Source organism: Anabrus simplex, chromosome 3, assembly GCF_040414725.1.
Source record: "Anabrus simplex isolate iqAnaSimp1 chromosome 3, ASM4041472v1, whole genome shotgun sequence".
In the NCBI taxonomy this organism is placed as follows: Eukaryota; Metazoa; Arthropoda; class Insecta; order Orthoptera; family Tettigoniidae; genus Anabrus; species Anabrus simplex.
Window position 1 is genome coordinate 355,502,151 of NC_090267.1, and position 24,182 is coordinate 355,526,332.

The 24,182-nt window shown below is 39.6% G+C and overlaps 1 protein-coding gene across 1 annotated transcript in view; it reads left to right on the forward strand.

The window, feature by feature from the left end:
• Positions 1 to 251: 251 nt before the first annotated feature.
• The window catches only part of LOC136866368 (short coiled-coil protein B), a 60,013-nt gene continuing 36,082 nt past the window's right edge, over positions 252 to 24,182 (forward strand). The window contains exons 1-2 of the mRNA XM_067143250.2: positions 252 to 389; positions 23,213 to 23,340. Coding sequence (XP_066999351.1) covers positions 23,268 to 23,340 — 73 coding nt within the window. The 5' untranslated portion in view covers positions 252 to 389; positions 23,213 to 23,267. The remainder of the gene's footprint in view (positions 390 to 23,212; positions 23,341 to 24,182) is intronic.

Genomic DNA, 24,182 nt, shown 5'->3' on the forward strand with positions numbered 1-24,182 from the left:
GAGAAGTGTTGCCAACTAATCTTCGGATTTAGAATTAAGAAGAAGACAACATAACTGGTAAAAATGATTGATTGAAACAACAGCATTTGTTAAAAGGAATATTACTGAACAAAAAATATTTGAGCAAACCACGAATAAAAGGCCAAAGTTAGAAATTCAACAAAATTGCTCTTTGGATTATTCTAGGCCACTTCGATAATCTGCTTTCTCAATTCCTGCATTGCTGATCTTCCGGAGTTTACAGTCGTGCAAGTTAGTCTCATGTGTGCAGTGTAGCAGATGTGGATCAAAACAAATATGGAGTTTTTAATACTGTAATAGATTATGTCAAATTAACGTATTTGTTTTCAATTTCAACGACAAAGCGAGAGCCTTTAACTCGTTTAGAGGTATGTTGCAAATCGTATAAACAGTCTGTTTCGGAATATAATGCTGTTTAATGCACTGAAGTATTTCTAGGTGTCAGTTTTATGTGCCAATCAATAATCGCATCCAACCTTCCACCGATAGGGTAGTTGACATTTCGATTGCATCAATTAGGAGGTGTAGAATTCAGATTTTTCATTAATCTGCCAGACCTAATGGTGTATTTTCAATGCTAGCGTAAAATAAGAGAATGTCGATGTTACGACACAGGGTATTTCTACTACCAGTTACTAGACGGAAATGATAGTCCAATTGGTGATTCATTCATTCTGTTAAACGGAAATAGGGGGTAATATTTTATTGCCAGCTGTTATAACTGATTGAGATCATTTCTTTTTTGTGTTGTGCTGCTAGGCCATGTTTAGTCATTTAATGTAACTTACAATCACTGTCAGAAAAGTTTAAATATGATTTGCTGTAGCCGTAGTGCAGTCCTCTAAATTGTCAATCGTGTCTGCATCTATTCTGAAGAATATTGTCCCAATGATTATTTTCTTGTGTGTAGTAACCCGTGTGTGGAATTGTTGATAATGCTTGTTGATTAAAGGGGCCTAACATCTAGGTCATCGGCTCTGATGAATTGTTGGTTATTTGCCTAAGTATAATGATTTCTATTGATGGGTCATAAACGTACATGTATCGAGAGCAGCTAATATTAAAGCCGTTGATTTTCGTAATTGTGTGGTATGATTTCTGTGGGCTTCTTTCTATAGTCTTATACAAATTCATTGCTTAACAGTTATCTTGCACCTATTCTTCCATTTGATAAATGGGATTTGATATTCCAATTAATTGTCTTTCTTGATCTATCTTTTTCATGCATTCAGGCATTTAAATTATAATAAGGTGTCAAAAATGTTAAACTGTATTGTGAACTATTTTGTGTAGCCTTATTGCACTGGACCCACTTATTTTGGGCTCTTAGAAGAGTATGTATCTGTGTTGAATATTGAGCAGTGCAGGATTTTAGTATTTTGAAGTATCAGAAGAGTAAGTTTAGTATCATTGCTGCATATTGAGCAGAGCAGGATTTAAGTTTAGGGCTCTCTATATGGTTGGACACAATTTATCCCAATATAGGATAGATGCAAGGATGGAGTTATGTCATCATGACCACTAGCCCTCCTAACAGAAATGTTGATTAACCCGCAAGTGGTCGCTAGGATGAAAGTAATGCGAGTGGTCTCGCGTTGAGCAAAATGCTCACGGTGTGATATGACATGCTTACATAATAAATACCAACCTATTTCAAGTGTAAATCTATTAACACATTAAATGAACATAATAATAAATCTTAAATAGTTATAATTAACACTAAAAATTACAAATATGAATATCTCAAATGGTTATAAGTGTAGGGCCTATCTGGAAAAAACAATTTCCAGCTTTCTAAAATAGTTTGTGCGTCTTTCGAAATGCCTTTTACACAAGGAGGATGAGTCACTATATTTGCAGCATAAGTACGTGAGGGTGGATTTCTTCTTGGAGGGTGTCTGCCCCACTTCGTCACCTTATCTTTTCCCTATGCAAACATTGTTACTCAATTATCATTACTCATTTATCTCCAACATAGGTTGTTCGCCAACTAAGATTGCTCTCCAGGTATGGTTCTATCAGCACATCTCAGACTGTTCAGTATCCGTATTGTTTTCTCTATGTTCACTTTCACAGTCCGAGTTGCTGTTCTCGCCCTCAAGTTGATCCATAGGAATTTCATCAAACCAAGCTAAAATGTCACGACTTTAAGTCATCGTCACGCACTAATTACGCACCACATTAATACAATAAGTTGCATAGAACTGTTTCAACTATGACACAACATACAACAATAGCGAAACTATAACACACACAGAAATTAGCGCAACGTGACTGGTCGCCCATGAAGCAAAATGCTCACTGTTGACAGTCGCTGATAATTCCTCCCTCCCTGCCCCTTCTCAAAGTCATAGATGTGAGTTTCAGTGCATCTGTACTTCTCTCAAAACTGCTGTACGAAGGTACATTAGGGCTCAAGTTCGAATCTACATGCTGTATAAAAGAGCAGATGATTTTCAATGAACGTGAGCATTTTACTCGTATAGCAACCACTGCGGGTTAAGACTGTGGATAACCTAGGTTATTGTAATACCGTGTTGTGTTTATTATTGTTCTGGTGTACCAGTGAATGTTAACTTCATGATTCATTTTCTTTTGACCATGAAATTGTTGCAGCCAAAGGGAAAAATCTGCACTTTACAGGTAGCCTAACCAGTAATGTGTGCTGTACCGAACTGAGTGATCTGTAGTTCACCATGACAGAAAAATGGAAGATTTTGCAGTCTTCTGACACTACAATTGGTACTGTGCTAACAATAGTCTAAAATATGAATGCAGGCCTCAAACCCGCATAAAGCTAGAACAGTGTTGTGCCGTTGAACTTGTTACCTCGAGTTGCAGTATTTTACATCTCCCAGCAGTTCATTAACTAAGAGCACACTCTAACATTTTAAACTAGCTTTCTGATTAAAAGATATATTTGCTGTCTGCTTAGGAAACCATAGTTAATGGTAGGAATATTATGAACAGATCAATATCTGTGCATGTTGTGAAGCTCCGGGAGGAGTGGAATGTTAAGACTTGCAGTTATGTAACTTCAGCACCCAGTGGTTAGCTCTAGGCCCTGCAGACTAATAGAAATTTAGTGGGTTATGGTAATGATTGTTGTACAGCTAGGCAACCATCTCCTCTTAATTACAATCAGATTGAAAATTAGATAATGTAAGATAATACCCATATCCCATAATCTCAGAAACCATAGATCCAGGGGAGGTTATTGTTTATTGTAATCTTATTTTGCGATACATGCAGTTTAACACTTTAGCGTCGACGTGTACATTTGCTTTTCTTATGGTAAACTGCTGAAATGCGATATACATTTTTCAGGTTGTTGTGGGCTACAGATGTTCGTAATTTCATTCGTAGATGATAATCAAAGACATAATTTATGTTCAAAGTTACTATTTTTGTGTCCCCCCATTGGGGTGACATATGGTTATTAGGTTAACTATGCAGCAGAGAAACAGGGCTGACGGCCTTTTTACCTTTGTTGTTGTGGAACACTGTGCTCTGTGTTGTGAGCTGTTGATTTACGCGCCTTTCAACGAGTTCTTAATAATTTACAGCTTTGTGACAAGAATTTAATTCGTGTTTTCTGTGTTGAGTAAGCCATGATTACCGATAGAGAGATAGAAAAACAACTTGAAAAGGGTTCGATTGTTGAATCAAGAGATGTTGACATTTAGGATTTGCAATGTGATGCCACCTTTTCCAACTCAGAATTCGACAGTAGTTTGTGTATTGAGGACACTAGCAGAGATTCTGGTGCTGCATCGGGCGATGATTCAACCAAATTTAAAATTTCATCTGAGTGCTAAATCTCAACCAGTATGTAAGAATAAAGCAATAATAAACTCCAATTCACATTATTTTCCTTGCCATTAATAATTGAATTCTGATGGTGGCGTATGGGGTGACAAATGTCAGAGAAATTCCACTGTCTGTTGCGCAATGCACAGCGTGCTGAGAAAGGAATGGGCACTGCGCTGCACTCTATGAACACCTTACGTGAACAAGCAGTGCAATACAACAGCGAATGGTAGCGCTAGTATCGTGTGACAGCCTAAAGTTGAGAGGCCTGGACACACTACCGTGTTACCCGATAAGGGGTGACATACTATATCGTCGCTGCCGGGACGAAACCTCCTATGTGAAATATTTTAGCTCAGAACTTTGGCCGGTAAGGTTCTGTTTTCTAAGGTGCAATATTGTGTGAAAGTGGTCAAGGCATTCTCGCTCTTCATAACGTATGTGCTGCGGGTGAGTATATCTCCAAAAATATTATCACATAGGAGGTTTCGTCCCGGCAACGACGATATTTTGTATGAGGGTCTGTCATCCTATATGTGGTGATATCATCTTCAAAGTGTTAAAAAAATATTATTCTATAGCAAAATTAAAAACATGCTGCAGTAAAAGCACATGTAAGAAATAAGGTGTCCAGAAAACATCAAAAATCAAAATTTAACATTTTAAGTGATTTAGAAATTGAACAGAGAAAGAATGGCCTCAAAGGAGTGTTAGAAACATTATTGTAAGAAATTAAACTTCTCGGACATGCTATAGGGGTCCATCAGATTCTCAGGAGACATGACCCCCCCCCAAAGAGGTCACCACAGTAGTCATCCTCAGTCCCTCCATGCCATGTCCAATTTTTGGTGACTGTCAAAGGAAAAAAAACCTGAAAACATGCAGACTAATAGAACAACGGCTATAGATTAATTACGTATGCTATAACTATAATCTACTTACCTAACTGCTCTAGACTTCAACGAACTTGCATTGTCTAGGTTGCCTTAGGCAGTGTTCTTTTTCTAAGTAGCATTTATCACTTATTTTCCTTCATCCAATTTACTTCCCCACATTCCTCTAATAATGATGAATACGGTAATTTTGGGATTCTTCCCAGGTGCATCCACACTCTGTTTAATAACTTTACACTCTACAGCTGATTTTCACGATCAGTTTTTTTCATATCCTCCTTATCTATAAATTTCTCTCTTTATTTCCCTTGTCTCTTAACAGTCTTTTATAAGGTGTGCCCATCCCGTTTCTTTGGAACATTGTAAACATTTATTTTCATCTCTATTTTGTCTGTATGCTTTTTTTTTTTTTTTTTACCCCCATTAACCACTGTATTATGCCCCTCATTTCCCTTTCTGTTATATTATCTACATTTGTCCTCATTCTCCCAATTACATTATAAAATTTCTCTAGTGACCTCTTATTTTTATATTGTGAAGCAATTTGTTGCTTTTCAATATCCTTAACTCTTAGAACTGTTTTCTTCATATTCTTGGCTGCTCTATGCAATCCTTTTCCCAGTAGTATCCCATTCCTACGGTTTTCAAAATGTTTTGTACCCCATCCACCCATTATCCTTGGTTCTGATATTTCGTTTGGTGTTGGTAAGTGTAGGCTATCTGTACCACTTCGCCACCTGAACCCATCTTCAGTCTCAGCCAGTACTTGATTATCTTATTAACAATATTTGCCTGCAGACTTACATCATTGCACATCATTTTTACTCCACAGTTACCTGTGCAACTGGGTAGTCCCATAATTATTTTACCAGATATACTCGTGATTGCATTCAGTGTGGAAACTTCCCTTCGACTTCCCAGATCTCTGCTCCGTACAGTACCCTAGATTTAACTAATGTATTAAAAACATTTTTATACACTCTATAATCAGTGTTGGGCATCTTTTTATCCAAAATGTTAATAGCTGACAGTGCACTAACCCTTTAGTTTTGCTCTTTTTATTTGTTCTAACCATTTTCCACATCCACTAAATTTTATGCCCAAATACTCTACTTTATTGACAACTTCTAATCTTGTCTCACTCAGCCATATCATTTTTCATTCTTTGACTATTTATATCCTTTCTGTGAGCAGGATTGTCATCTGCAAAAATGAGACCAGGAATATCTTGATTCTCAAGACTTGGGTAAACCCCAGATTCTTAGCCTTTCAGTCAAAAAATGTAATTTATAAACAGTGAAAACAATATAGGTGACAGCTTACAACTCTGTTTCAGCCCTACTTTGGAGAATATTTCCCCAATTACTATTCCCTCCTTAATTTTAATTGAACACTTGACATCTGAATATATGTTCTCGACCGATCTTACCATTTTATGAGACACCCCTATCCTTCCCATCCTTGCTACGACAGCCTCTCTACTCAAAATCAAATGCTTTCTCCAAGTCAATAGCAGTAATATACAATTTTCCACCTTTCTTTTTTTACATAGTTATCCATTATTGTTCTCACCACAAATATATTATCGGCTGTCTTCATCTTTTCTCTGAAGCCTGACTGAAGTCTCTCTAGAATTGAACCCCTCTCTGCCCACTTTATAACCTTTTTTGCCAACACACCTGTGTATATTTTATTTAAAGTACCTAACAACATTATACTTCTATAATTATTTGGATTTGATTTCTTTCCTTATAGATTGAGCAGATTACTACCTCTAGCCAAGATTTTGGAAATTATCCCCCTTCAAATATTTTATTGAATAATTTAACAATGCTTTCTAGGATATCCCTGGTCTTTGCCACTTGCTTCCAAAATTTGGTAGTGATGCCCAAAATAGCTCTTGGTTCACCTTTTTTTAGCTTTCTCTAAAATCTTTCTGATGTCGGGTAGCAGCACCATCAGTATCGACTTGATGCACAGAGCAATTCATGCTCGATATGGGTCAAGAGCGGGAAGCCTGAAGCGTCACCAGAATGACTGGTTTTTCGGTTGTGGTACTGCGGTGTGGAAGAGAGAGGGACCTCACTAAATTATTATTCCCATGAACACTATCACGATACCTGCTTTAAATGGATCTAATTTGTCATGCGACCCGGCTGACAACCGGCGCTTTTGCGTTTCCAGGCTGCAAAGTGTGAAATGTGCTACTGGGCATGTGCATGTAGGCAACCAGGCTGCATATGCGAAATTTGCGACTGGAAGAACAAAGCAGAGTGTGGCTACTTGGAATGTAAGAGGACTTTTAGCTTCAGGAAAACTTTTCCTGGTAATACAAGAGCTGGAAAGGTATAATATAGGAGTGGCTGGGCTAAGTGAAACCCACTGGAAAAACAATGGCCATTTTAGAAGTGGTAATCATTGGGTCTACTTTTCTGGAAATAATGGAAAAAGCAGTAATGGGGTTGCAATTGTGATCAGCGACAAACTGAATGGCCTAGTGAAAGGATATAATCCTGTTAATGATCGCATTATAACACTAAGTCTCAAATGCAAGCCACTTTCAATCAATATAATTCAGGTTTATGCCCGAACAGCGGATGCGTCTGATGAAATAATCGACTGCTTCTATCAAGATCTTGATGCTACTGTTTCATCTTTTCCAAGCAGAGAACTAACTATTGTTATGGGAGACTTCAATGCCAAAATTGGTTCAACACAACATGATGAGCACGTCAGAACATTGGTAGGAAGATATGGAATTGGAGAAAGAAACGAACGGGGAAACAGGCTTCTTGAGTTTGCATTTCAAAACAGGTTCACTATAACTATCACAGTCTTCAAGCATCACATCTGGCACATGTACACATGGACTTAGCCTGATGGTCAATATAAAAATCAGATTGACTACATCCTGATCAGTTCAAGATGGAGGTCTTCTGTAATGGACACTAAAACCTGTCCAGGTGCAGTATGTGACAGTGATCACCAGCTTCTTAGAACATAAATAAGAATAAAACTTCAAATACCAGTTAAAAGATCACACAGGATACCACAAGTAGTTAATATGTCGTCATTCAAGGAATCATTGGCACGAAGAGCCTCCATATTAAAGGATCCAGGAACAACTGCAGAAGGGCTGTGGAATGTGACTAAAAACTGGATTGAATCTAGAGTACCAAATACTAGAAGGCAACAGTGGATCTCTGACTTGACCCTTCAGCTTGTAGAAGAAAGAAGGTGCCTTAAACAATCTGGCATTAACACTGAAGAAAAAAGAGATCAAATGTTTGAACTTGATCGAAGGATTCAGTCTTCTTGTAGAAGAGATAAGAATAGTTTCCTTAGTGGTAGTCTTCAAGTGTTGATTGTTGAGAGCAAAGTCCAGGGAACCAGATGAGAACGAGTACCAACGCGATGGATTGACATGGTGAACGGCCCCCTACAGAGTTATCTCCGAGTAACCACATTGAAAGCTTTAGATAGGGAAGAATGGCGGAGTATGGTTCATCGGCTAGATGGCTGAATATTATGATAGTCACGACGCTCAGTCATGAGGCAGAACGAAGAAGAAGAAGAGAAAACCTTTCTAACTCTTTGCATCGACATTTCCTTACCTAATGTGGACACAATACACCCCAGGTCTCCCGATATTCCATTCCCTTCCATTTTCCATCTCCACCCAGCTTCACACCCCAATAATTTCTGTAATTAGCATAACTTATTTCAGCTTGCTGAGCAACTTTCTGCATTCCACATATCTACTTAATTGTATAACCCGACCAAGGTGAGTGGATACGCGGAAAGAATGCGAAAATAACATGGAGAGGTGGAAGCGCTGCCTGGCTGAAGCTAATAGAACAATCGTTCGCTATGTTTCCAGTGGAAATTCTAAGTTCCCATGGAGGGGACTAGATATTTTTCCACCAATAGAGCATATCAAAAATCAGATCAAAATTTGATGTAGGGTTTTTCCAGCGTTTGCTCTATTAACCAGCATTTTGTCTTAGGTCTGACACTAGACTCGTCAGAGTGGGATGTGTCAGACCCTACCCACTGACGCTGGGGTGTATGCAGGTGAACTTATCAGAAGCCTATTTAAGAGGCACGGTCTGATAACTGCATACGGGAGATAAGACTCCACAATGGAATTAATGCCCGCCTAGCAATTCCAAATGGAAATTCTAAGTTCCCATGGAGGGAACTAGATATTTTTCCACCAATAGAGCATATCAAAAATCAGATCACACATCCCACTCTGATGAGTCTAGTGTCAGACCTAAGACGAAACGCTGGTTAATAGAGCAAACGCCGGAAAAACCCTACATCAAATTTTGATCTGATTTTTGATATGATCTGTTGATGGAAAAATATCTAGTTCCCTCCATGGGAACTTAGAATTTCCATTTGGAATTGCTAGGCGGGCATTAATTCCATTGTGGAGTCTTATCTCCCGTATGCAGTTATCAGACTGTGCCTCTTAAATAGGCTTCTGATAAGTTCACCTGCATACACCCCAGCGTCAGTGGGTAGGGTCTGACACATCCCACTCTGACGAGTCTAGTGTCAACAGAGCAAACGCCGAAAAAACCCTACATCAAATTTTAATCTGATGTTTCCAGTGGTCATATAAGTAAGGGGGCGTGGCTGTCGAATGACTAAAGATGTGGGAAATGTGCATTATAGAACCACTGGTGTAAAATTGAAGACCGTTAGAACATAGATCCGGTTAGATTGTATGCTGCCTCAACACTTACATTGTAACGTTCTTTGATATGCTGTGTTTGTTTGGAAAACTTGAGAACTTTTAAACTGATTTAGCTAAACCCCATGAATCTGTTTAACTGAAGGAGCAGGTATATGATATACAGTATATGTAGTGTTTGAATAAATAAGAATAAAATGGGTAGTTTTGTTTCTGTACTAACAGTCCGGTTAAGTTCTGTTATCGGCTAGTGATGGAGCGTAAACCGAAAGAAGTAATATGAAGTACGATCACAAGCAGACTCTAAATAATTATTACTTTAAACACGTAACCGCGATCACATACAACCTATGCATGGCCTGTGATCGCGGTCATATTGCCGCTAATGGAAGCCTGCCTTAAGGTCTGAGTATTGTAGTCGCTCTTGGTTAGTGCTCCAGTTGTTCTCCTTGGCTGACTGTACCATAATGACGTCATGCTTGTTACTAGTGGCGCTGTGCTGTGCACCAGGCGAGTTGGCCGTGCGGTTAGGAGTGCGCATCTGTGAGCTCGCATCCGGGAGATAGTGGGTTCGAATCCCACTGTCGGCAGCCCTGAAGATGGTTTTCCGTGGTTTCCCATTTTCACACCAGAAAAATGCTGGGACTGTACCTTGATTAAGGCTACAGCGGCTTCCTTCCCATTCCTAGGCCTTTCCTGTCCCTTCGTTGCCATAAGACCTATCTGTGTCGGAGCGACATAAAACAAAATAGCTGTGCTGTGCAGACCTCCACTCGCCTTGGTCGGTTAATACTCTACATTTTCCTATTTTCATTGTGTTTTGAATTTCTGTTCAGCTCACAACTGTTTGCTTCTGCCATTCAAACTTCTTTATACAGGGTGTATCCATGATGATGTTACAAACTTTCAGGGGTGATGGTGGATGGCAAGTGGATGAATTTGAAATAAGGAATCATATTCCAGAAACGATTGAGTCAAAAGTTAAGCAAACTTCTAACCATAAAAGTCCATTTACCTGCAGAAGTTTCACAAGCTGCTCCATTTAGAACACATGTTTGAAATGTCATCCCCCTGCGTTCAAATATCCCTGGTGCTGTTTGAACAGCGTCACAGGCAGCAAGAATTCTTGCCAAGAGATCCTCTTCAGTCTCTACAGGTGTCTCATACACAAGGCTTGTCACATGTAGTGTACAGTACTGTCGGAAGTATCAGACAGAGTTTTCCTTAAACTTTTGATTGCCAACTGCAGTGGTGTAGTGGATATGGCGTTGGTCTACTAATTCCAAGTTAACGGATTCAAACCCGACTGAGGTCGGTGGCTTTTAAGGGTGTTTAAAGGTGACACCCCATGTCGTTGGCTTCCAGCACGTTAACCTCTTAACATAGCAATTATTTACAAAGTTGTGATTCTTTTTTCACCTAATTTTTAATTGTTAAAATGGACTCTTTATTGAAAAACAATGACAGTGGTAACATTGACAGTAAATTTTGCGAACTTAACAATGAAATATAAGCTACTGAAAAGTTCCTGTTTTAAAGTCTTGAGTATACTTGTGATATTTTTATGGGTTCTTCTTTTAACTTACATGTAAAATAAATAACACAGCACTAAACAGATGGCAAGTAAGATAACATGACACTCAATACTGTGCAAGAAAGACTTTGTTCATATGTTTGTGGCTGTGTGAAATGCCCTAAAAGAAGGATCAACACACAATGCTACATCGCATTCCTTACACATGTACCTGGATTCCCTTCATGTCTTCTTCCCTCTAGCATCGTGCACACAGAACTATCAGACTTACTACACTCAATGTCAAACTCTTCTTCACTGTCCATTTTCACTTAACAGACGAAGTATACTTAGATAGCAGTAAATACGGAAAGGCCACGAAAACAAGCTGCCTGAGTCGCCGACATCCACTACGGTTGAGTCAGAGACTTCTTTCGGCAAAAATAGGAACTGAAAATAATTTTATAAATATCTGGCGTAAATACTGAAAAACAACAAGAAACGAGTATACTCGGGCCTTTAAATTGGGTACCGATCAGTGAGCAACATTCCTGAGTATATTTGGGCAAAATTCCGATACCCTGGCGTCTGTTAAGAATGGACGGGTGTTAAACAACTTGGATTATTAATAACTTTTGATTTGAACGTTTCCAGACTACAGTTCCTTATCTCATATTGACCCATTTGCTGTCCTTCATTATCCCTGAAATTTTGCAACATCATCACGGTTACATCCCGTATACAACATTTGTCTATATTTTTTCTTTCTGTTACAGAATTCAGTACTTTGACTTTTTTCCCACCATACTTCCTATATGCCTTCAATGCTTTTATTACTTCAAATGTTTTTTGCTTGCATTCATCTTTGTACCATTCCTTGTCTGTTATCCTTTTCCCCTTCTTTACCCGCATTTTTTCTCCTGCTGTCTTTATAGTGTTTTCTGTTAGTTTTACTGCAGCCCCCATTTGGTTACTTTTGATCATTGAATCTATTCCAACTTTCACTATCTGACCTATTTCTCCTTCATAATAATTCATAAACCTCTCTCTTGAGCTCCTCTCCATCTGTATTTAGCAACTGTTCTTTCTTTGAATTTCATCGTGCTGTTTGTTAAGGCACTGCCCTCTCTATAATTTACCCCGACAATAATTGGTAAGTGATGTGACTCTCCCGATTCCTCAACCTTCCTGCTCCTAATCATACGCAACACATTCCTAGAATATAGCGCCAAATCTATAGTACTACCCCCTGTCTCCATTATGTATGTCAGGTTTCCTGTTTCTTCCCCATACCACCACCCATTCAAAATGTATAGTTCTACAGTACCACACAGCTCTAGTAACTTTTCACCATTTTATTACAGCCCTTATCTTGACTTACTGTCTTGTGCACATATACTTGATCTGCAGCTTTGTCATACATCGGTTTCTGATCTGCAGCCCTGGTATTGAAGTCCCCCATTAGCATAATGCTTATGTCCTCAAAAATATTTTGAATTAGATTCATTTCTAGTGCCAACTCATTGAAGAAATCCTTTCTCGCAAGTGGAGAGGCCTCAGGAAGGTTGTATTTGAAACAAATACATAAATCTCGCTCACTCTCCTCATAATATTTTGCCTTTAACCAAATCATATCTTCTGTTTCCGATTCACTATAATCTATTATATCTTGCACATCCTTCCTCACTATAACCATTATTTCACCCAAATATCTCCCCCTGCATGCTCTTCTTTCTTTTGCCTTAGAATAGACTGTAAACTCATCTACTTTTATCTTACTTCCTGGAGGAATCCAGGTTTCCACATAAGTGAAGACATGCAAGCTTTCCATCAACACTTTAAAAGATTCATTCTCTATCTTACTTCTAAATCATTCGATATTGACACACCCAATTGTCATCTCTAGTTATTTCTTCCTCCCCTGCATCTCACTCTGACTGCCCATCTTACTCTTTGTAATCCTAGTTACACTCAGTTCAGTAGAGCTGTCATCTAGTGTGCTATCACTTTCCCTATCACACTATTTCTCATTTAAATGACCTTTTCTCTTGCAGAAGACCTTCAAGCTCACATGCCTGTGTTTCGGGGTTGTCTCTCTCACAGAGTCAGCACTCGGCTGCCACTGAAGGTCATCATTGCTGCATTCCCTGCTGGTTGTCTCTGAGTCAGAGTCTTCCTCTCACTCTCCTTCGATTCACTTCCTAGGCACTATCAGCGGGTCCGCATGATGCTGAGCTCAGCTGCCTCGTGTGTTCACATTCCTCGTTGGTCAACATTTTCTCTGGTGTTGTTCTTTACCTAACTGATCCACCAACCTTGTTCGAATCCACTTCCCTTCACCCACCACTAATTTGTTACCCCATATGTAGGCGATTAGTCCAGAATGCCTAGCCTTTCCCAGGTGGATTCTGAGCATTTTTTGATTCCTCGGGGCTTCTTTCTCCAACTCCTGCTTGATCCATAAATTTCCAACTTTTAACTGGTGTGTATTGTCTTTGCCAATAGGGTTGAAATGAACCTCACTTTCACAGGTCTCTTGCCTGTTGTTTTCCCCATTTATTGAATCTCGTTTATGTCAGCTTCCCTGCAGTTGATCTTCACCCTCTGATTTATAAGCTGTAGCACTTTAACTACAGTACTAAATCTTCTTTAGCATCCTCAGATAACCCATATATTAAAAAAATCATTCTTATGAGTTTTCCTGCTGTAGCTTTTGCTCTTGCCACCTCAATTATTTTATCTCCTCTTCCATTCTCCTCACCTTATCCCTCAAACTTGCTATTTCCTTATTGCTTTGAGCCACTATGTCAATTTTTTTTTGCTCCTCTTTCATGCAATCCTTTATTTCTCTCATGTCACTGGCTTGTTCCTGTAGGAGCTCTCTCATTTGTTTTGTCTGGCAAGCCTCCTTGACAATTTTCCTTATCTTCCCATCCAACTGTACCAGTAGGAGCGGGTCCAGGGTTTTTTCCAAGATAATTTCTACCCTCCAATGACCAACAGCACTGCCATCACTGAAGCTGCTATCAAAATTGAAGTAAGCCCCACTTGTCCGGCACTGTATTCCATAGAACACCTCACAGGTCTGTCTCTACCATGCCAACAACCTATCATCACCCAGTACTGTTGAATCAAAACACCCATGTCAGCACTCGTTAAATGCACAACCTTCTTTGCTTGCACGATTACAACTTGGACTGAAAATTAGAAGAGTTCCATCCCTTCGAGAGTGAAGTTACGGCAAAAGTAAGGGGAAGGACATGAAAATGAAAGAATTTGTTGATTTGAAAAGAATGGCAGTTGGATAAAGAAGATGAAAGTGAGGAACCTGACACAAGTAGAAGCAATGCCAGACTCTGCTAGAGCTTCATGCTCCCAAGTTGAGAGCCCAATGCAAGGTCCCCATTTTAGTTGCCTCTTATGACAGACCAGGGATAATGTGGGATATGTTCTATGCTTCCAACCTCAGGGAGTCCCTACAAATTTACTTGGAATATATTTCTGTTGTAGGCTGAGTAAAACCCTACAGTCATGTGGCCTCTCCAGAATTGGATGTCTTGTTTCTAAATTGACTTTCTTGCAGGGAATTTGAACCCACTTCCTCCCAGGTGAGCCAAACATGCCTTTATCATATCAGCCAGGCAGTCCTGATGATTATTGTGGAGATTGTATGTAATTAGAATTTTTTACATGCAAAATCCCTATCTTAGAAAAACAAGGACTCTTTCTGTCAGGGTTACCATACCTTAGCCGGAAAGTCTTTAGGTCCCATGCACTCATCCTCACCCGTTCCCCCAAGGTGTAGGATTTACTGGTTGCACTGACAGCCGAAACATTTCTTGGGTTTTAGTGGTAGGCTATACCTATTTGACATAAGTCCTTACCAGCCATTTACCCTCTTCTTTTCCAAAGTTATGACTTTTAGAAGAAAAACCACTGTAAGATCTGAAAAAAATAGTTGAAGGTAGTGCTCTGGAACAAGTCCCTCATTTTTAGTAGACTGTAATATGTTGAAAAAAAAAAAATATATATATATATTTTCATATGACTGGTTGAGCCGCCATCAAGTAGCGCCACTTACACACTATGGTTTCTTTCTTCATTCTGACACGTCACGATTATAATCTCCATGTCTATTGTTTTCACTGTATCCATCTGTGATTGACATATGTAATAAATAGTGTCATTCTAATATAAACCGTGCTGACCTTATTACTTTCCGAAACATTGTGCCTTTTCAACAGGTTACAGGCCCAAGATGCGCGTTTGGAAAGTGCTAAAATACACTGAAAAATAGACGCGTGTAAATATGGTGTCACGCATGGTTGACGAAGGTTGAGTTAAACATTTAGCCAAGTGTCTTATGCAAAATAGTGTGTTAAGATTAACACTTCCAGTATGGTGTGCATCGAGTCATTGTCAATCGACAGCTTAGACACTTGGAAAATTCACATGAAGGCTGTGTTAGTAAAAAATCATACGTGGGCGTATGTAGCTGGGACAAAAGTTAAGCATGAACCGGTCAGCGAGAACGCCGCCGCTATTACAGAATGGGAAGAACATGACAGTGAAGCTGTGTTAGATATGATCTTGGCGATTCAACTCTCGGAATTGAAACAGGTAAAAGATTGTCACTTTGCATAAACTGTGGCTGAAACGTAGAGTCACTTTACCAATTGAAGGGGCAGCACGGAAAGCAGCATTATTAAAGCAGATCATGCTTCAAAGTATGAGTGAAGATGGGGACGTACGCGATCATTTTTCAGATTTTTCAACGCCGTGGACAAGCTGAATGGTATGGTCGTGGCATTCAACGATGATTTGTTATCCATATTACTTCTGTATAGTTGCTAGTCAGTTTTGAATACTTTCAGTGCGTGATAGAACCTAGCGCCGAACTTCCAGGTTTATCTTGCGCATAAAGATTGTCGAAGAAAGTAACGCAAGGAGCAGTGACGAAAACAACATGCTGCAAAACTGTATGAGTGTTGAATGAAAATACAAAAACAATAATTAGAAAGCCCGCAAGCAAAGACTTTTTTTAACATAATACTTGCGTGGCCAACTTTTCGTGTGACTGAAGATGATTTTGATTGACTGTCGTCATTCAAATGGTTATTATTGTAGAACGACGAAACAGTGTGTTCAAATTATTTGAGTAAAGGACGATCCACATCTCTTCGTAGTTGTCGTTATGAAAAGATAGGTCATAAGGTAAAGGAGTGCAAATCGAGAAAAAATGATCATGACAGGGCCAAAGGAAGTACCTCGCTATATATTACACCAGAACAGGCTGAACTTTTGCAAGTTCGTGATGGACCGTGACGCAGATAAAGTGTGGTGCCTCAACACCAGCTGTACATTGCACAGGTGCAAAAATCGAGACTATTTTTCACAAGTAGAATCCGATGTTTCTGACAATTTAAAGTTAGCGAACAGTTCGACGATGAAAATAAGTGCAAAAGGTGTTGTGGCAGTCAGTGAGCGTGGACGGTCATGATAAAAGATTCAACGTATGCATACCTGATCTGCGTATTAATCTCTCAGTCTGGAAGATCGTAGACGGGGGTCACTGCATAGTGTTTGACAAAACATCCGCTCGAGTTACAGATGCGAACGACAGTACCTTATTCGTCGCACATAGAAATGACGGACTGTACACCGAAGGACAGGGAAAAATTGCCAGAGCTGAAGATACGCGAAAAGGATCTGTTATGGACTGGCACATTCGATTGGGACATCTAAACATAACGGATCTACGTGAGGCAGTGAAGAATAAAAGGATAGAGGGAATCAAAGTCATCGACACTGAAGAGGATTTTGAATATGAGATCTGTCTCCAAAGAAAGATGACACATACCCCTTTTCCGAAGAAGTCCGATAAGAGAAAGGAACAAGGAGAATTGATTCACTCCGATATTTGTGGTCCTATGGGGGAGTCCTCTAATGGAAACGCGCATTACTTCGTCACATTCGATGATGTGGCTGGATGGTGGGAAGTGAAGTTTCTTCGTCAGAAAAATGTTGTTAATGAGTTTCAGGACTTCAGAAAGCGTTTGGAAACACAGAAAAATGCGAAGGTAAAGATTTTACACTTTGATAAAGTTACAGAGTACATGAATTCCCAATTCGATGTACTGTTGAAGAGCCCCGGGATCCTACAAAGCCCGATGATTCCGCATAACCCAGAACAAAATGGAGTAGCGGTAAGGAAAAACCGTTCACTCGTCGAGATGGCCAGATGTTTACTAATGCAGTCCGTACTGCTTCCCTCTTTCTGGGCAGAGGCTGTTGTAACAGCAAATTACATTAGGAACAGATGTCCTACAAGTAAACCGGGTGGACGGACTCCTTACGAAGCCTGGACTGGAAAGGTTCCAAATGTTTGTAAATTCGAAAAATTTGTATATGTGAAACCTACTGCCTAAATCGATCACTGCTGGGCTGAGTGGCTAAGACGGTTGAGATGCTGGCCTTCTGACCCCAACTTGGCAGGTTCAAACCTGGCTCAGTCCGGTGGTATTTGAAGGTGCTCAAATACGTCAGCCTCATGTCGGTAGATTTACTGGCACGTAAAAAACTCCCGCGGATCACCTCGGCGTCTCCGAAAGCCGTAAAAGTAGTTAGTGGGACGTAAAGCCAGTAACATTATTAAATCAATCACCAAACGTGGTATAATTTGACCCTCGCGGGGGAAAAAGGGCGTATTCCTTGGATGTGCGGAGCAGTCCAAAGGTTTCAAAATTGGATAACACTGGAATGAAGAGTGGAAATCTCACGTGGTGTCAAGTTTTTTAAAGGAGATAGAAAAGAGCAAAAATACAATCCTGTTTTCCCAAGTCAGCACACAAATGTATTTCTTCAACAAGAGTACTTTGATGACAATCACCCCAACACAGAGCCAGGGCAGGTTGATCCTTTCATCAATTTAAAGATAACTCCTAGACACACAGAACGTACAGAAAGCATCAAAGATTAAGATAGTTCAGAAGAAGAATTTCTTGGTTTTGAAAATGAACCAGAACCAGAAATACAACAATTTCAACGTGCTCCAGGGAGACCAAAAATGATTCGTTCGGGAACCTGGGGCAGACCTCGAAAGCTTTACCAGAAACATGGTGAAGGAGAAATTGATTCAGTATGTCTGGCTGAGGTTCCAATTCAGATGGCATTTTCAGGTCCAGAGAAAAATGAGTGGATGCTGGCGACGGCAGATGAATTTGTCTCTATTTTAAGAAACAAGTCCTGGGATCTCGTAGACCGCCTAGAAAATAGGACAATTGGAAGTCGTGTAGTCCTTAGGAATAAGTGTGGAGCAAATGACGAGATCACGAGAAGGAAGACTAGAGTGGTGGCCAGGGGTTTTTTCCAGAGTCCAGGTATGGATTATATCGAAACATTCGCACCAGTAGCACGACTCAGTTCAATACAAATGGCTATTGTGCTCGCTGCTCATCGTGGAATGTATGTCCGACAATTCGATGTAGCAACTGCATACTTAAATGGAATTGTTGAAGAGGAAATCTGTATGGAGGTACCAAACTATACACCAGGGAAATACTTGAATTCATCATACAGGAAGGCAATGCAACATCAGAGATCATAGATGCTGAACAAGGATTGTGTATGTCGTATTAAAAAGGCTCTGTATGGCTTGAAGCAGGCTGGCCGCTGTTGGCTCCGATGCTTGAACAAGCAACTACTAAAGCTTGGTGTCAAACCAACATCCGGCAATTCAAGTGTCTATGTGAAGGGTTCAGATGCTGATGCTCTCCTAATCATAGTTTGTTGATGACAGTTTTGTCACGGAACTCGAGAGAAATTGACGAGGTCTCCAAATTTCTACAAAAGTCGTTTGAGGTCAAAGACCTAAGAGATATTAATTACTGTCTCAGGATTGAGTTTTCTCAAGATGAATCCGGTATCACCTTGAAACAGAAAGGTTACGTTATGGACATCTTATATCGCTTTTGAATGTCTAATTGCAAGCCCATGGCCACACCAATTGAAGCTGAAGTTAAACTGTCAAGATCGAGTACTCTGTCCGAGGATGATGGTAAGAGGCCCCCATACGGAGAGCTCATGGGTGCTCTTATGTACCTATCAACTGCAACACGTCCAGACTTATCTCATGCAGTGAGTGTCTTAAGCCAATACAATCATTCTTTTGGCAAAGAACACTGGCAAGTGGCAAAGAGGGTACTGAGGTACTTAAAGGGTTCTTCTGACGTGGGAATCACTTTTAGAAGCGATACTAGTAATTTAATTGTCTATGTACATGCTTATTGGGCTGCATGCATCAATAATCGCAGTTCATACACTGGTTTCGCCTTTACAATGTATGGCGGAGTCGTAGGTTGGGAATCCAGGAAACAACAGGCAGTGGCATTGTCCTTAATGGAGGCTGAATATATGACCTTGAGTGAGGCTTCAGAAGAGGCAGTGCACTTACTACGACTAGCAAGGGAGATAGGAATTAACTGTGTCAACTGTACAGCTATATAACAGCAGCACTGGAGCTCAGAAGCTTGCTGGAAATTCTGTTTTCCACTCTTGGACTAAACACATTGATGTGCAACATCATTTTGTACGAGAGGTTCTTTCATCTGGGGAATTCATCTCGAATACTTGTCAACTGAGAAGATGCCTGCAGACATATTAACCAAGGGACTACTGGAGGATAAGCACTGGAAGTGCTTAGAATGTCTGGGTGTCAGAAGACTGAAAAGTTGAAGCTGGTTCAGCCTTAAGACGGGGTGTTGAGAATATGTATATATATATATATATATATATATATATATATACATCTGACTGGCTGAGCCACCGTCAAGTGGCACCACCTATGCACTACAGTTTCTTTTTCCATTCTGACACGTCAAAATTATAATCTCCATGTCTATTGTTTTCACTGTATCCATCTGTGATTTACGTATGTAATAAATAGTGTAATTCTAATATAAACCATGCTGACCTTCTTACTTTCCGAAACATCGTGCCTTTTCAACAATATAGATTGGAAATTGAGCAAATTTATTATAATACTAGCTGTAGTACCCGTCATAGATGGGACAAGCAGATAGCATGTGCAGAGTTATATATCTCCCAAGCTACTTTCCACCAGTATTCAGGCGTGCTGTTTTACTCGGGACACAGCAGTAATCCCATCTATCGGAGATTAATGGCAGCAGAAGAGAAATCGCATCACAACAGCGATCAATGTTTTTGTTGATAATTTTTATGAGCTTTTGATATGGTAGACCTTCACATTTAGTTTTCTTCCGACTCTGTGATATTAAGGCATCTAATTTAAAGGGAACCGGGCGAGTTGGTTGTGCGTTAGGGGCGTGCATCTCTGAGCTTGGATTCGGGAGATAGTGGGTTCAAACCCCTCTGTCGGCAGCCCTGAAGATGGTTTTCCGTGGTTTCCCATTTTTACACCAAGCAAATGCTGGGGCTGTGCCTTAATAAAGGCCATAGCCACTTCACACTCCTAGCCGTTTCCTACCCCTTCGTCTCCATAAGACCTATCTGTGTCAGTGTGACATAGAACAAATTTTAAAAATTTAAAGGGAGTCCTTCCTTCTTTGTTGACTCTGTCTTCTTATTCTTCAAGCGATCGTTCCTTTTCAATTTTTTCTCATGTTTTATAATCATCTTCACAATTTTCCTTGTCAATATGGACCGATGACCACATGGTTTTACACCTTAAAACAATCATGACAAAAACCATCACTAATTAACACGATTAAACAATATTTCTATGTTAGCAAAGTTCAGCTAAGCAGCAAAAGTCTAAATTCATGAATTTTCATTGTCTGTATAGTAAAACTGTAAAAGCCAAATGATCGTAACTTGTATTATCCAGTCTTCAGTAGTGAATCATCATGTGAAATGTTTTGAAGCAGCTCTCCAGATGAAGTGGCAAATCACACTTTTCACATAGCCACCTGACTTCTTACTGTATTTTGTGAGCCTTGCACACTGCAGGATCTGGAAGTAGAATAATTTTCCCGAAAACTATCAACATCACTATTATCTTTGTAGGGAAGATTCTGATGAAAGATAGTCATCGTCATATTCTAGCGAGTTGACGATACCTTCAGCATTACTAGCCATGTTTATTTACTAACAAGCGCAGGTAGATTGCATATTGGTTGTTTTTATACAGCATTTTATTTAGTTGGTGTAATATGTATGTGCCACAAGACCCATCTATTACCAGTAACTTGAACTACTAGCATTTATAAATTAGTGTGGAACTTCTGTCTGCTAGCTTTTGGTTCAAAATGCTGGTGCATGAAACAGTTCCACATGTTGGTGCCAATGAGTTAATGCATTGAGTCATTATGGACTAACACGTTGGTTAGCTAGTTCGAGCTCCATTGGTGGAGAAAATTATCATCAGAATGTTGGCCTGCAAGTTAGGAGAGATGGCAGTATAAGGTTTCTAATCACTAGATTGCATACCATAAGCCTGGATTCAATTTCAAACCTCTCCGCAGTGTTCATATGAAGTGAGGGCATATGACGCTGTTGATGGTGATTTATCCATCAGATGGGGGTATTAAGCCTTGAGCAGATACCTTGGTGTTATTTGGCGGGAGTAGGCTGTGTTGACACCAGATTTTACCCCCTCCCTCTCCCGTTATCATCTCTCAACCAGATGCGCTGATCACCCATGGGAATCAAATAGAAAGACCTGCATCTGGCGAATTGAACATGTCCTTTGTCACTTGTGGCACTAAAAGCCATAAATAAATAAATGAAATAAATAAATTAAATGAATAAATACAATCACCCTCATAAGGGATCTCATCTGCCCAAAGCCATTGGCTCCCTTAGGATGGTAGGTTATTTTCGACTGTCCAACACTGTGAGTTGCTTACAGTTCAGTCTGTTCCAGTACGATAGCAGTTGCGGATAGTACTCAGCAAAGTTGTGAACAACGAGTTTGAGCTCATTACTGATACTATGCATAAGAGGAGATTGGGATTCTTTGGACACATAATGAGAATGCAGGATTCAAGACTTCCGAAACAACTGGTACAGTATAATCTCAACTTACCGCAGTAGGTTGCAGATGGATCAGAGAAATGAGAGAGGATCTGAAGGAAATTGGCCTTACACCAGAAGACACCACAGATAAAATTTAAAAAGTTCAGGACACAAACATTAGCTTCACTCACGAGAAAGAAACTCACAACACAAATATTTTCAACACTAGAGAGGGCACAAAGATCGGAACACATGAGGAAATACCGTAAGGTCCAAATAGTCCCTTCAAAGAGACTTGCCTCTAGAAATGTATAAATACTTCAAAATTTCATTTCAAAATACTTACTGCAATAATAACTAAATTACTGTTGTCATTGAACTGCACCTATTCTTGTCTAGTTAAAGTAGGGAACTGAAATGCCGTCAACTGCTGAATATAGGATGGGAAATGGTGCATGGAGCTTGTTGGTATGCCTGAATCTAGTGTATTATGCAATGCCCTGTTAAAGAGTTTGTTCCATTAACCATCTTGCTTGTTGATAGCAAGGTACGTTACAAATGACTCTGGATAGGCCTACCTGATTAAATTTATGGAGTCTTTAATGTGTCTTTTTAGACAATGGTTCTTGAATAGAATTACGTACTCACTTTCTGGTCCAATCCAGGTCAGATTTTCCCAAAATTCAGCAGACTGTGTTACTGTTGAATAGTGCAGGGTTCACCTAGTCTGCTGCAGACAAGGAGATGTGTGAGTTCACATTTTCCCATCTTTACCACTAGATGTGAATGGGGGCTGATGACGTTCGATGTTAGGCCCCTTAAAACAACAAGCAAGATGTGAATGGTGCTAGATACATTGTCAGCCTGTTAAGAGACAAGTATTGCGTAGGAACATGATATTCTGAAGAGGAAACAAAATTTTAAAAGATGATGAGATGTGAATAAATTGAAAATTTGATTAAACATCCACTAAATCTTTGCCTAGACATCAAAGATCTGGTATGGGTAATCACACTCCACTGCTTCCATATCAGAGTTTTCCAATAGTTTGTCTAATATCACATAGCATAAATATCAGAAGGTGATGACCTCGATATTTGGTCCAGTTTGAAACTACAACATGAACCTAGAGAGACAAATGTGTCCAGTATTATTAAATTTAGATGTGATAAATAAGGATGTGCTTGTTGAAAAAATTCAGATTATCGTTTTTTCCATTCTTTTATTTCTGCTTTTCCTAGGTGTTTAGTCAGAATTTTGTTTTCTTTTTTATTTCAGGGACTGGGATAGTTAACATAGAATAACCCAAACTGCAGTTCTTAAGTAGATAAACATGTCTGTATTAGCTGGTCCTAAAATTCAGGAGGAAATGAACAATATTCCTCTTGCGGATGATGACCCTCAAGGTATGTATAACTTCTGAATGTAGTCATCTAGATAACTTTAACTTTCTTCAGCTTATCCCAATTATTTCTGGAGTTGCTAGGGCCACCCAGGCTCATTTTGATTTTGATTGGGGCTTTAAGGCCCTGATACCATGTGATTCTTGAGGTGAAAATTTCAGTCCAGGATTGACCAGGTGTGAAGCCAGCAGCTAAGCCACTGAGTTAATTACACTCTTCTGTTTTCAAGATGACACTTTTAGATTTTTAATTTGCACTTGACACAATCTTCAAGATGTTTGCCTGTTTTGTTCTTTTTGTGATGCTTAATGCAGAGGTATCATCATAATTTGCAATTGCTAGGGGTATGATTAGGGACAACGTGGAAATGGAGTGGTCTAATTTGTGTTCGAAAAATGACATAAAAAAGGGTTTAAGAATTTGGGATGAAACAATTGAAAAAGTTATTTCAGACAGAAGAAATGCTTATAAATTTTTTTTTTCAACTAGTAAATTAGAAGATAAAATAGAGTATCACCACAAGAGAGCAATAGCAAAAAGGGAAGTGCGGTAAAAGCACAGAAAGTGTTGGGAAAACTTGGCTTCACACCTGGAGACTGATATAACAAGACCACAACCACAGACCTATAAAATACTCAAGAAACTGAATATTGATGTAAAAGAAGACTTAGGCTATCTACACACGGAGCTACTCATTAGTAACTGATTGGTAACTGAAGTTTCCGGCTGATTACTTGAGTGTCACTTCCTGTGTATTTCAATGGAAAGCCCACACGGCGCTACCAGTTAGTAATCTGTTAGTAACTAGTTTGTAATCACTTCCAGATGACTTGCGGAGCCAGTCA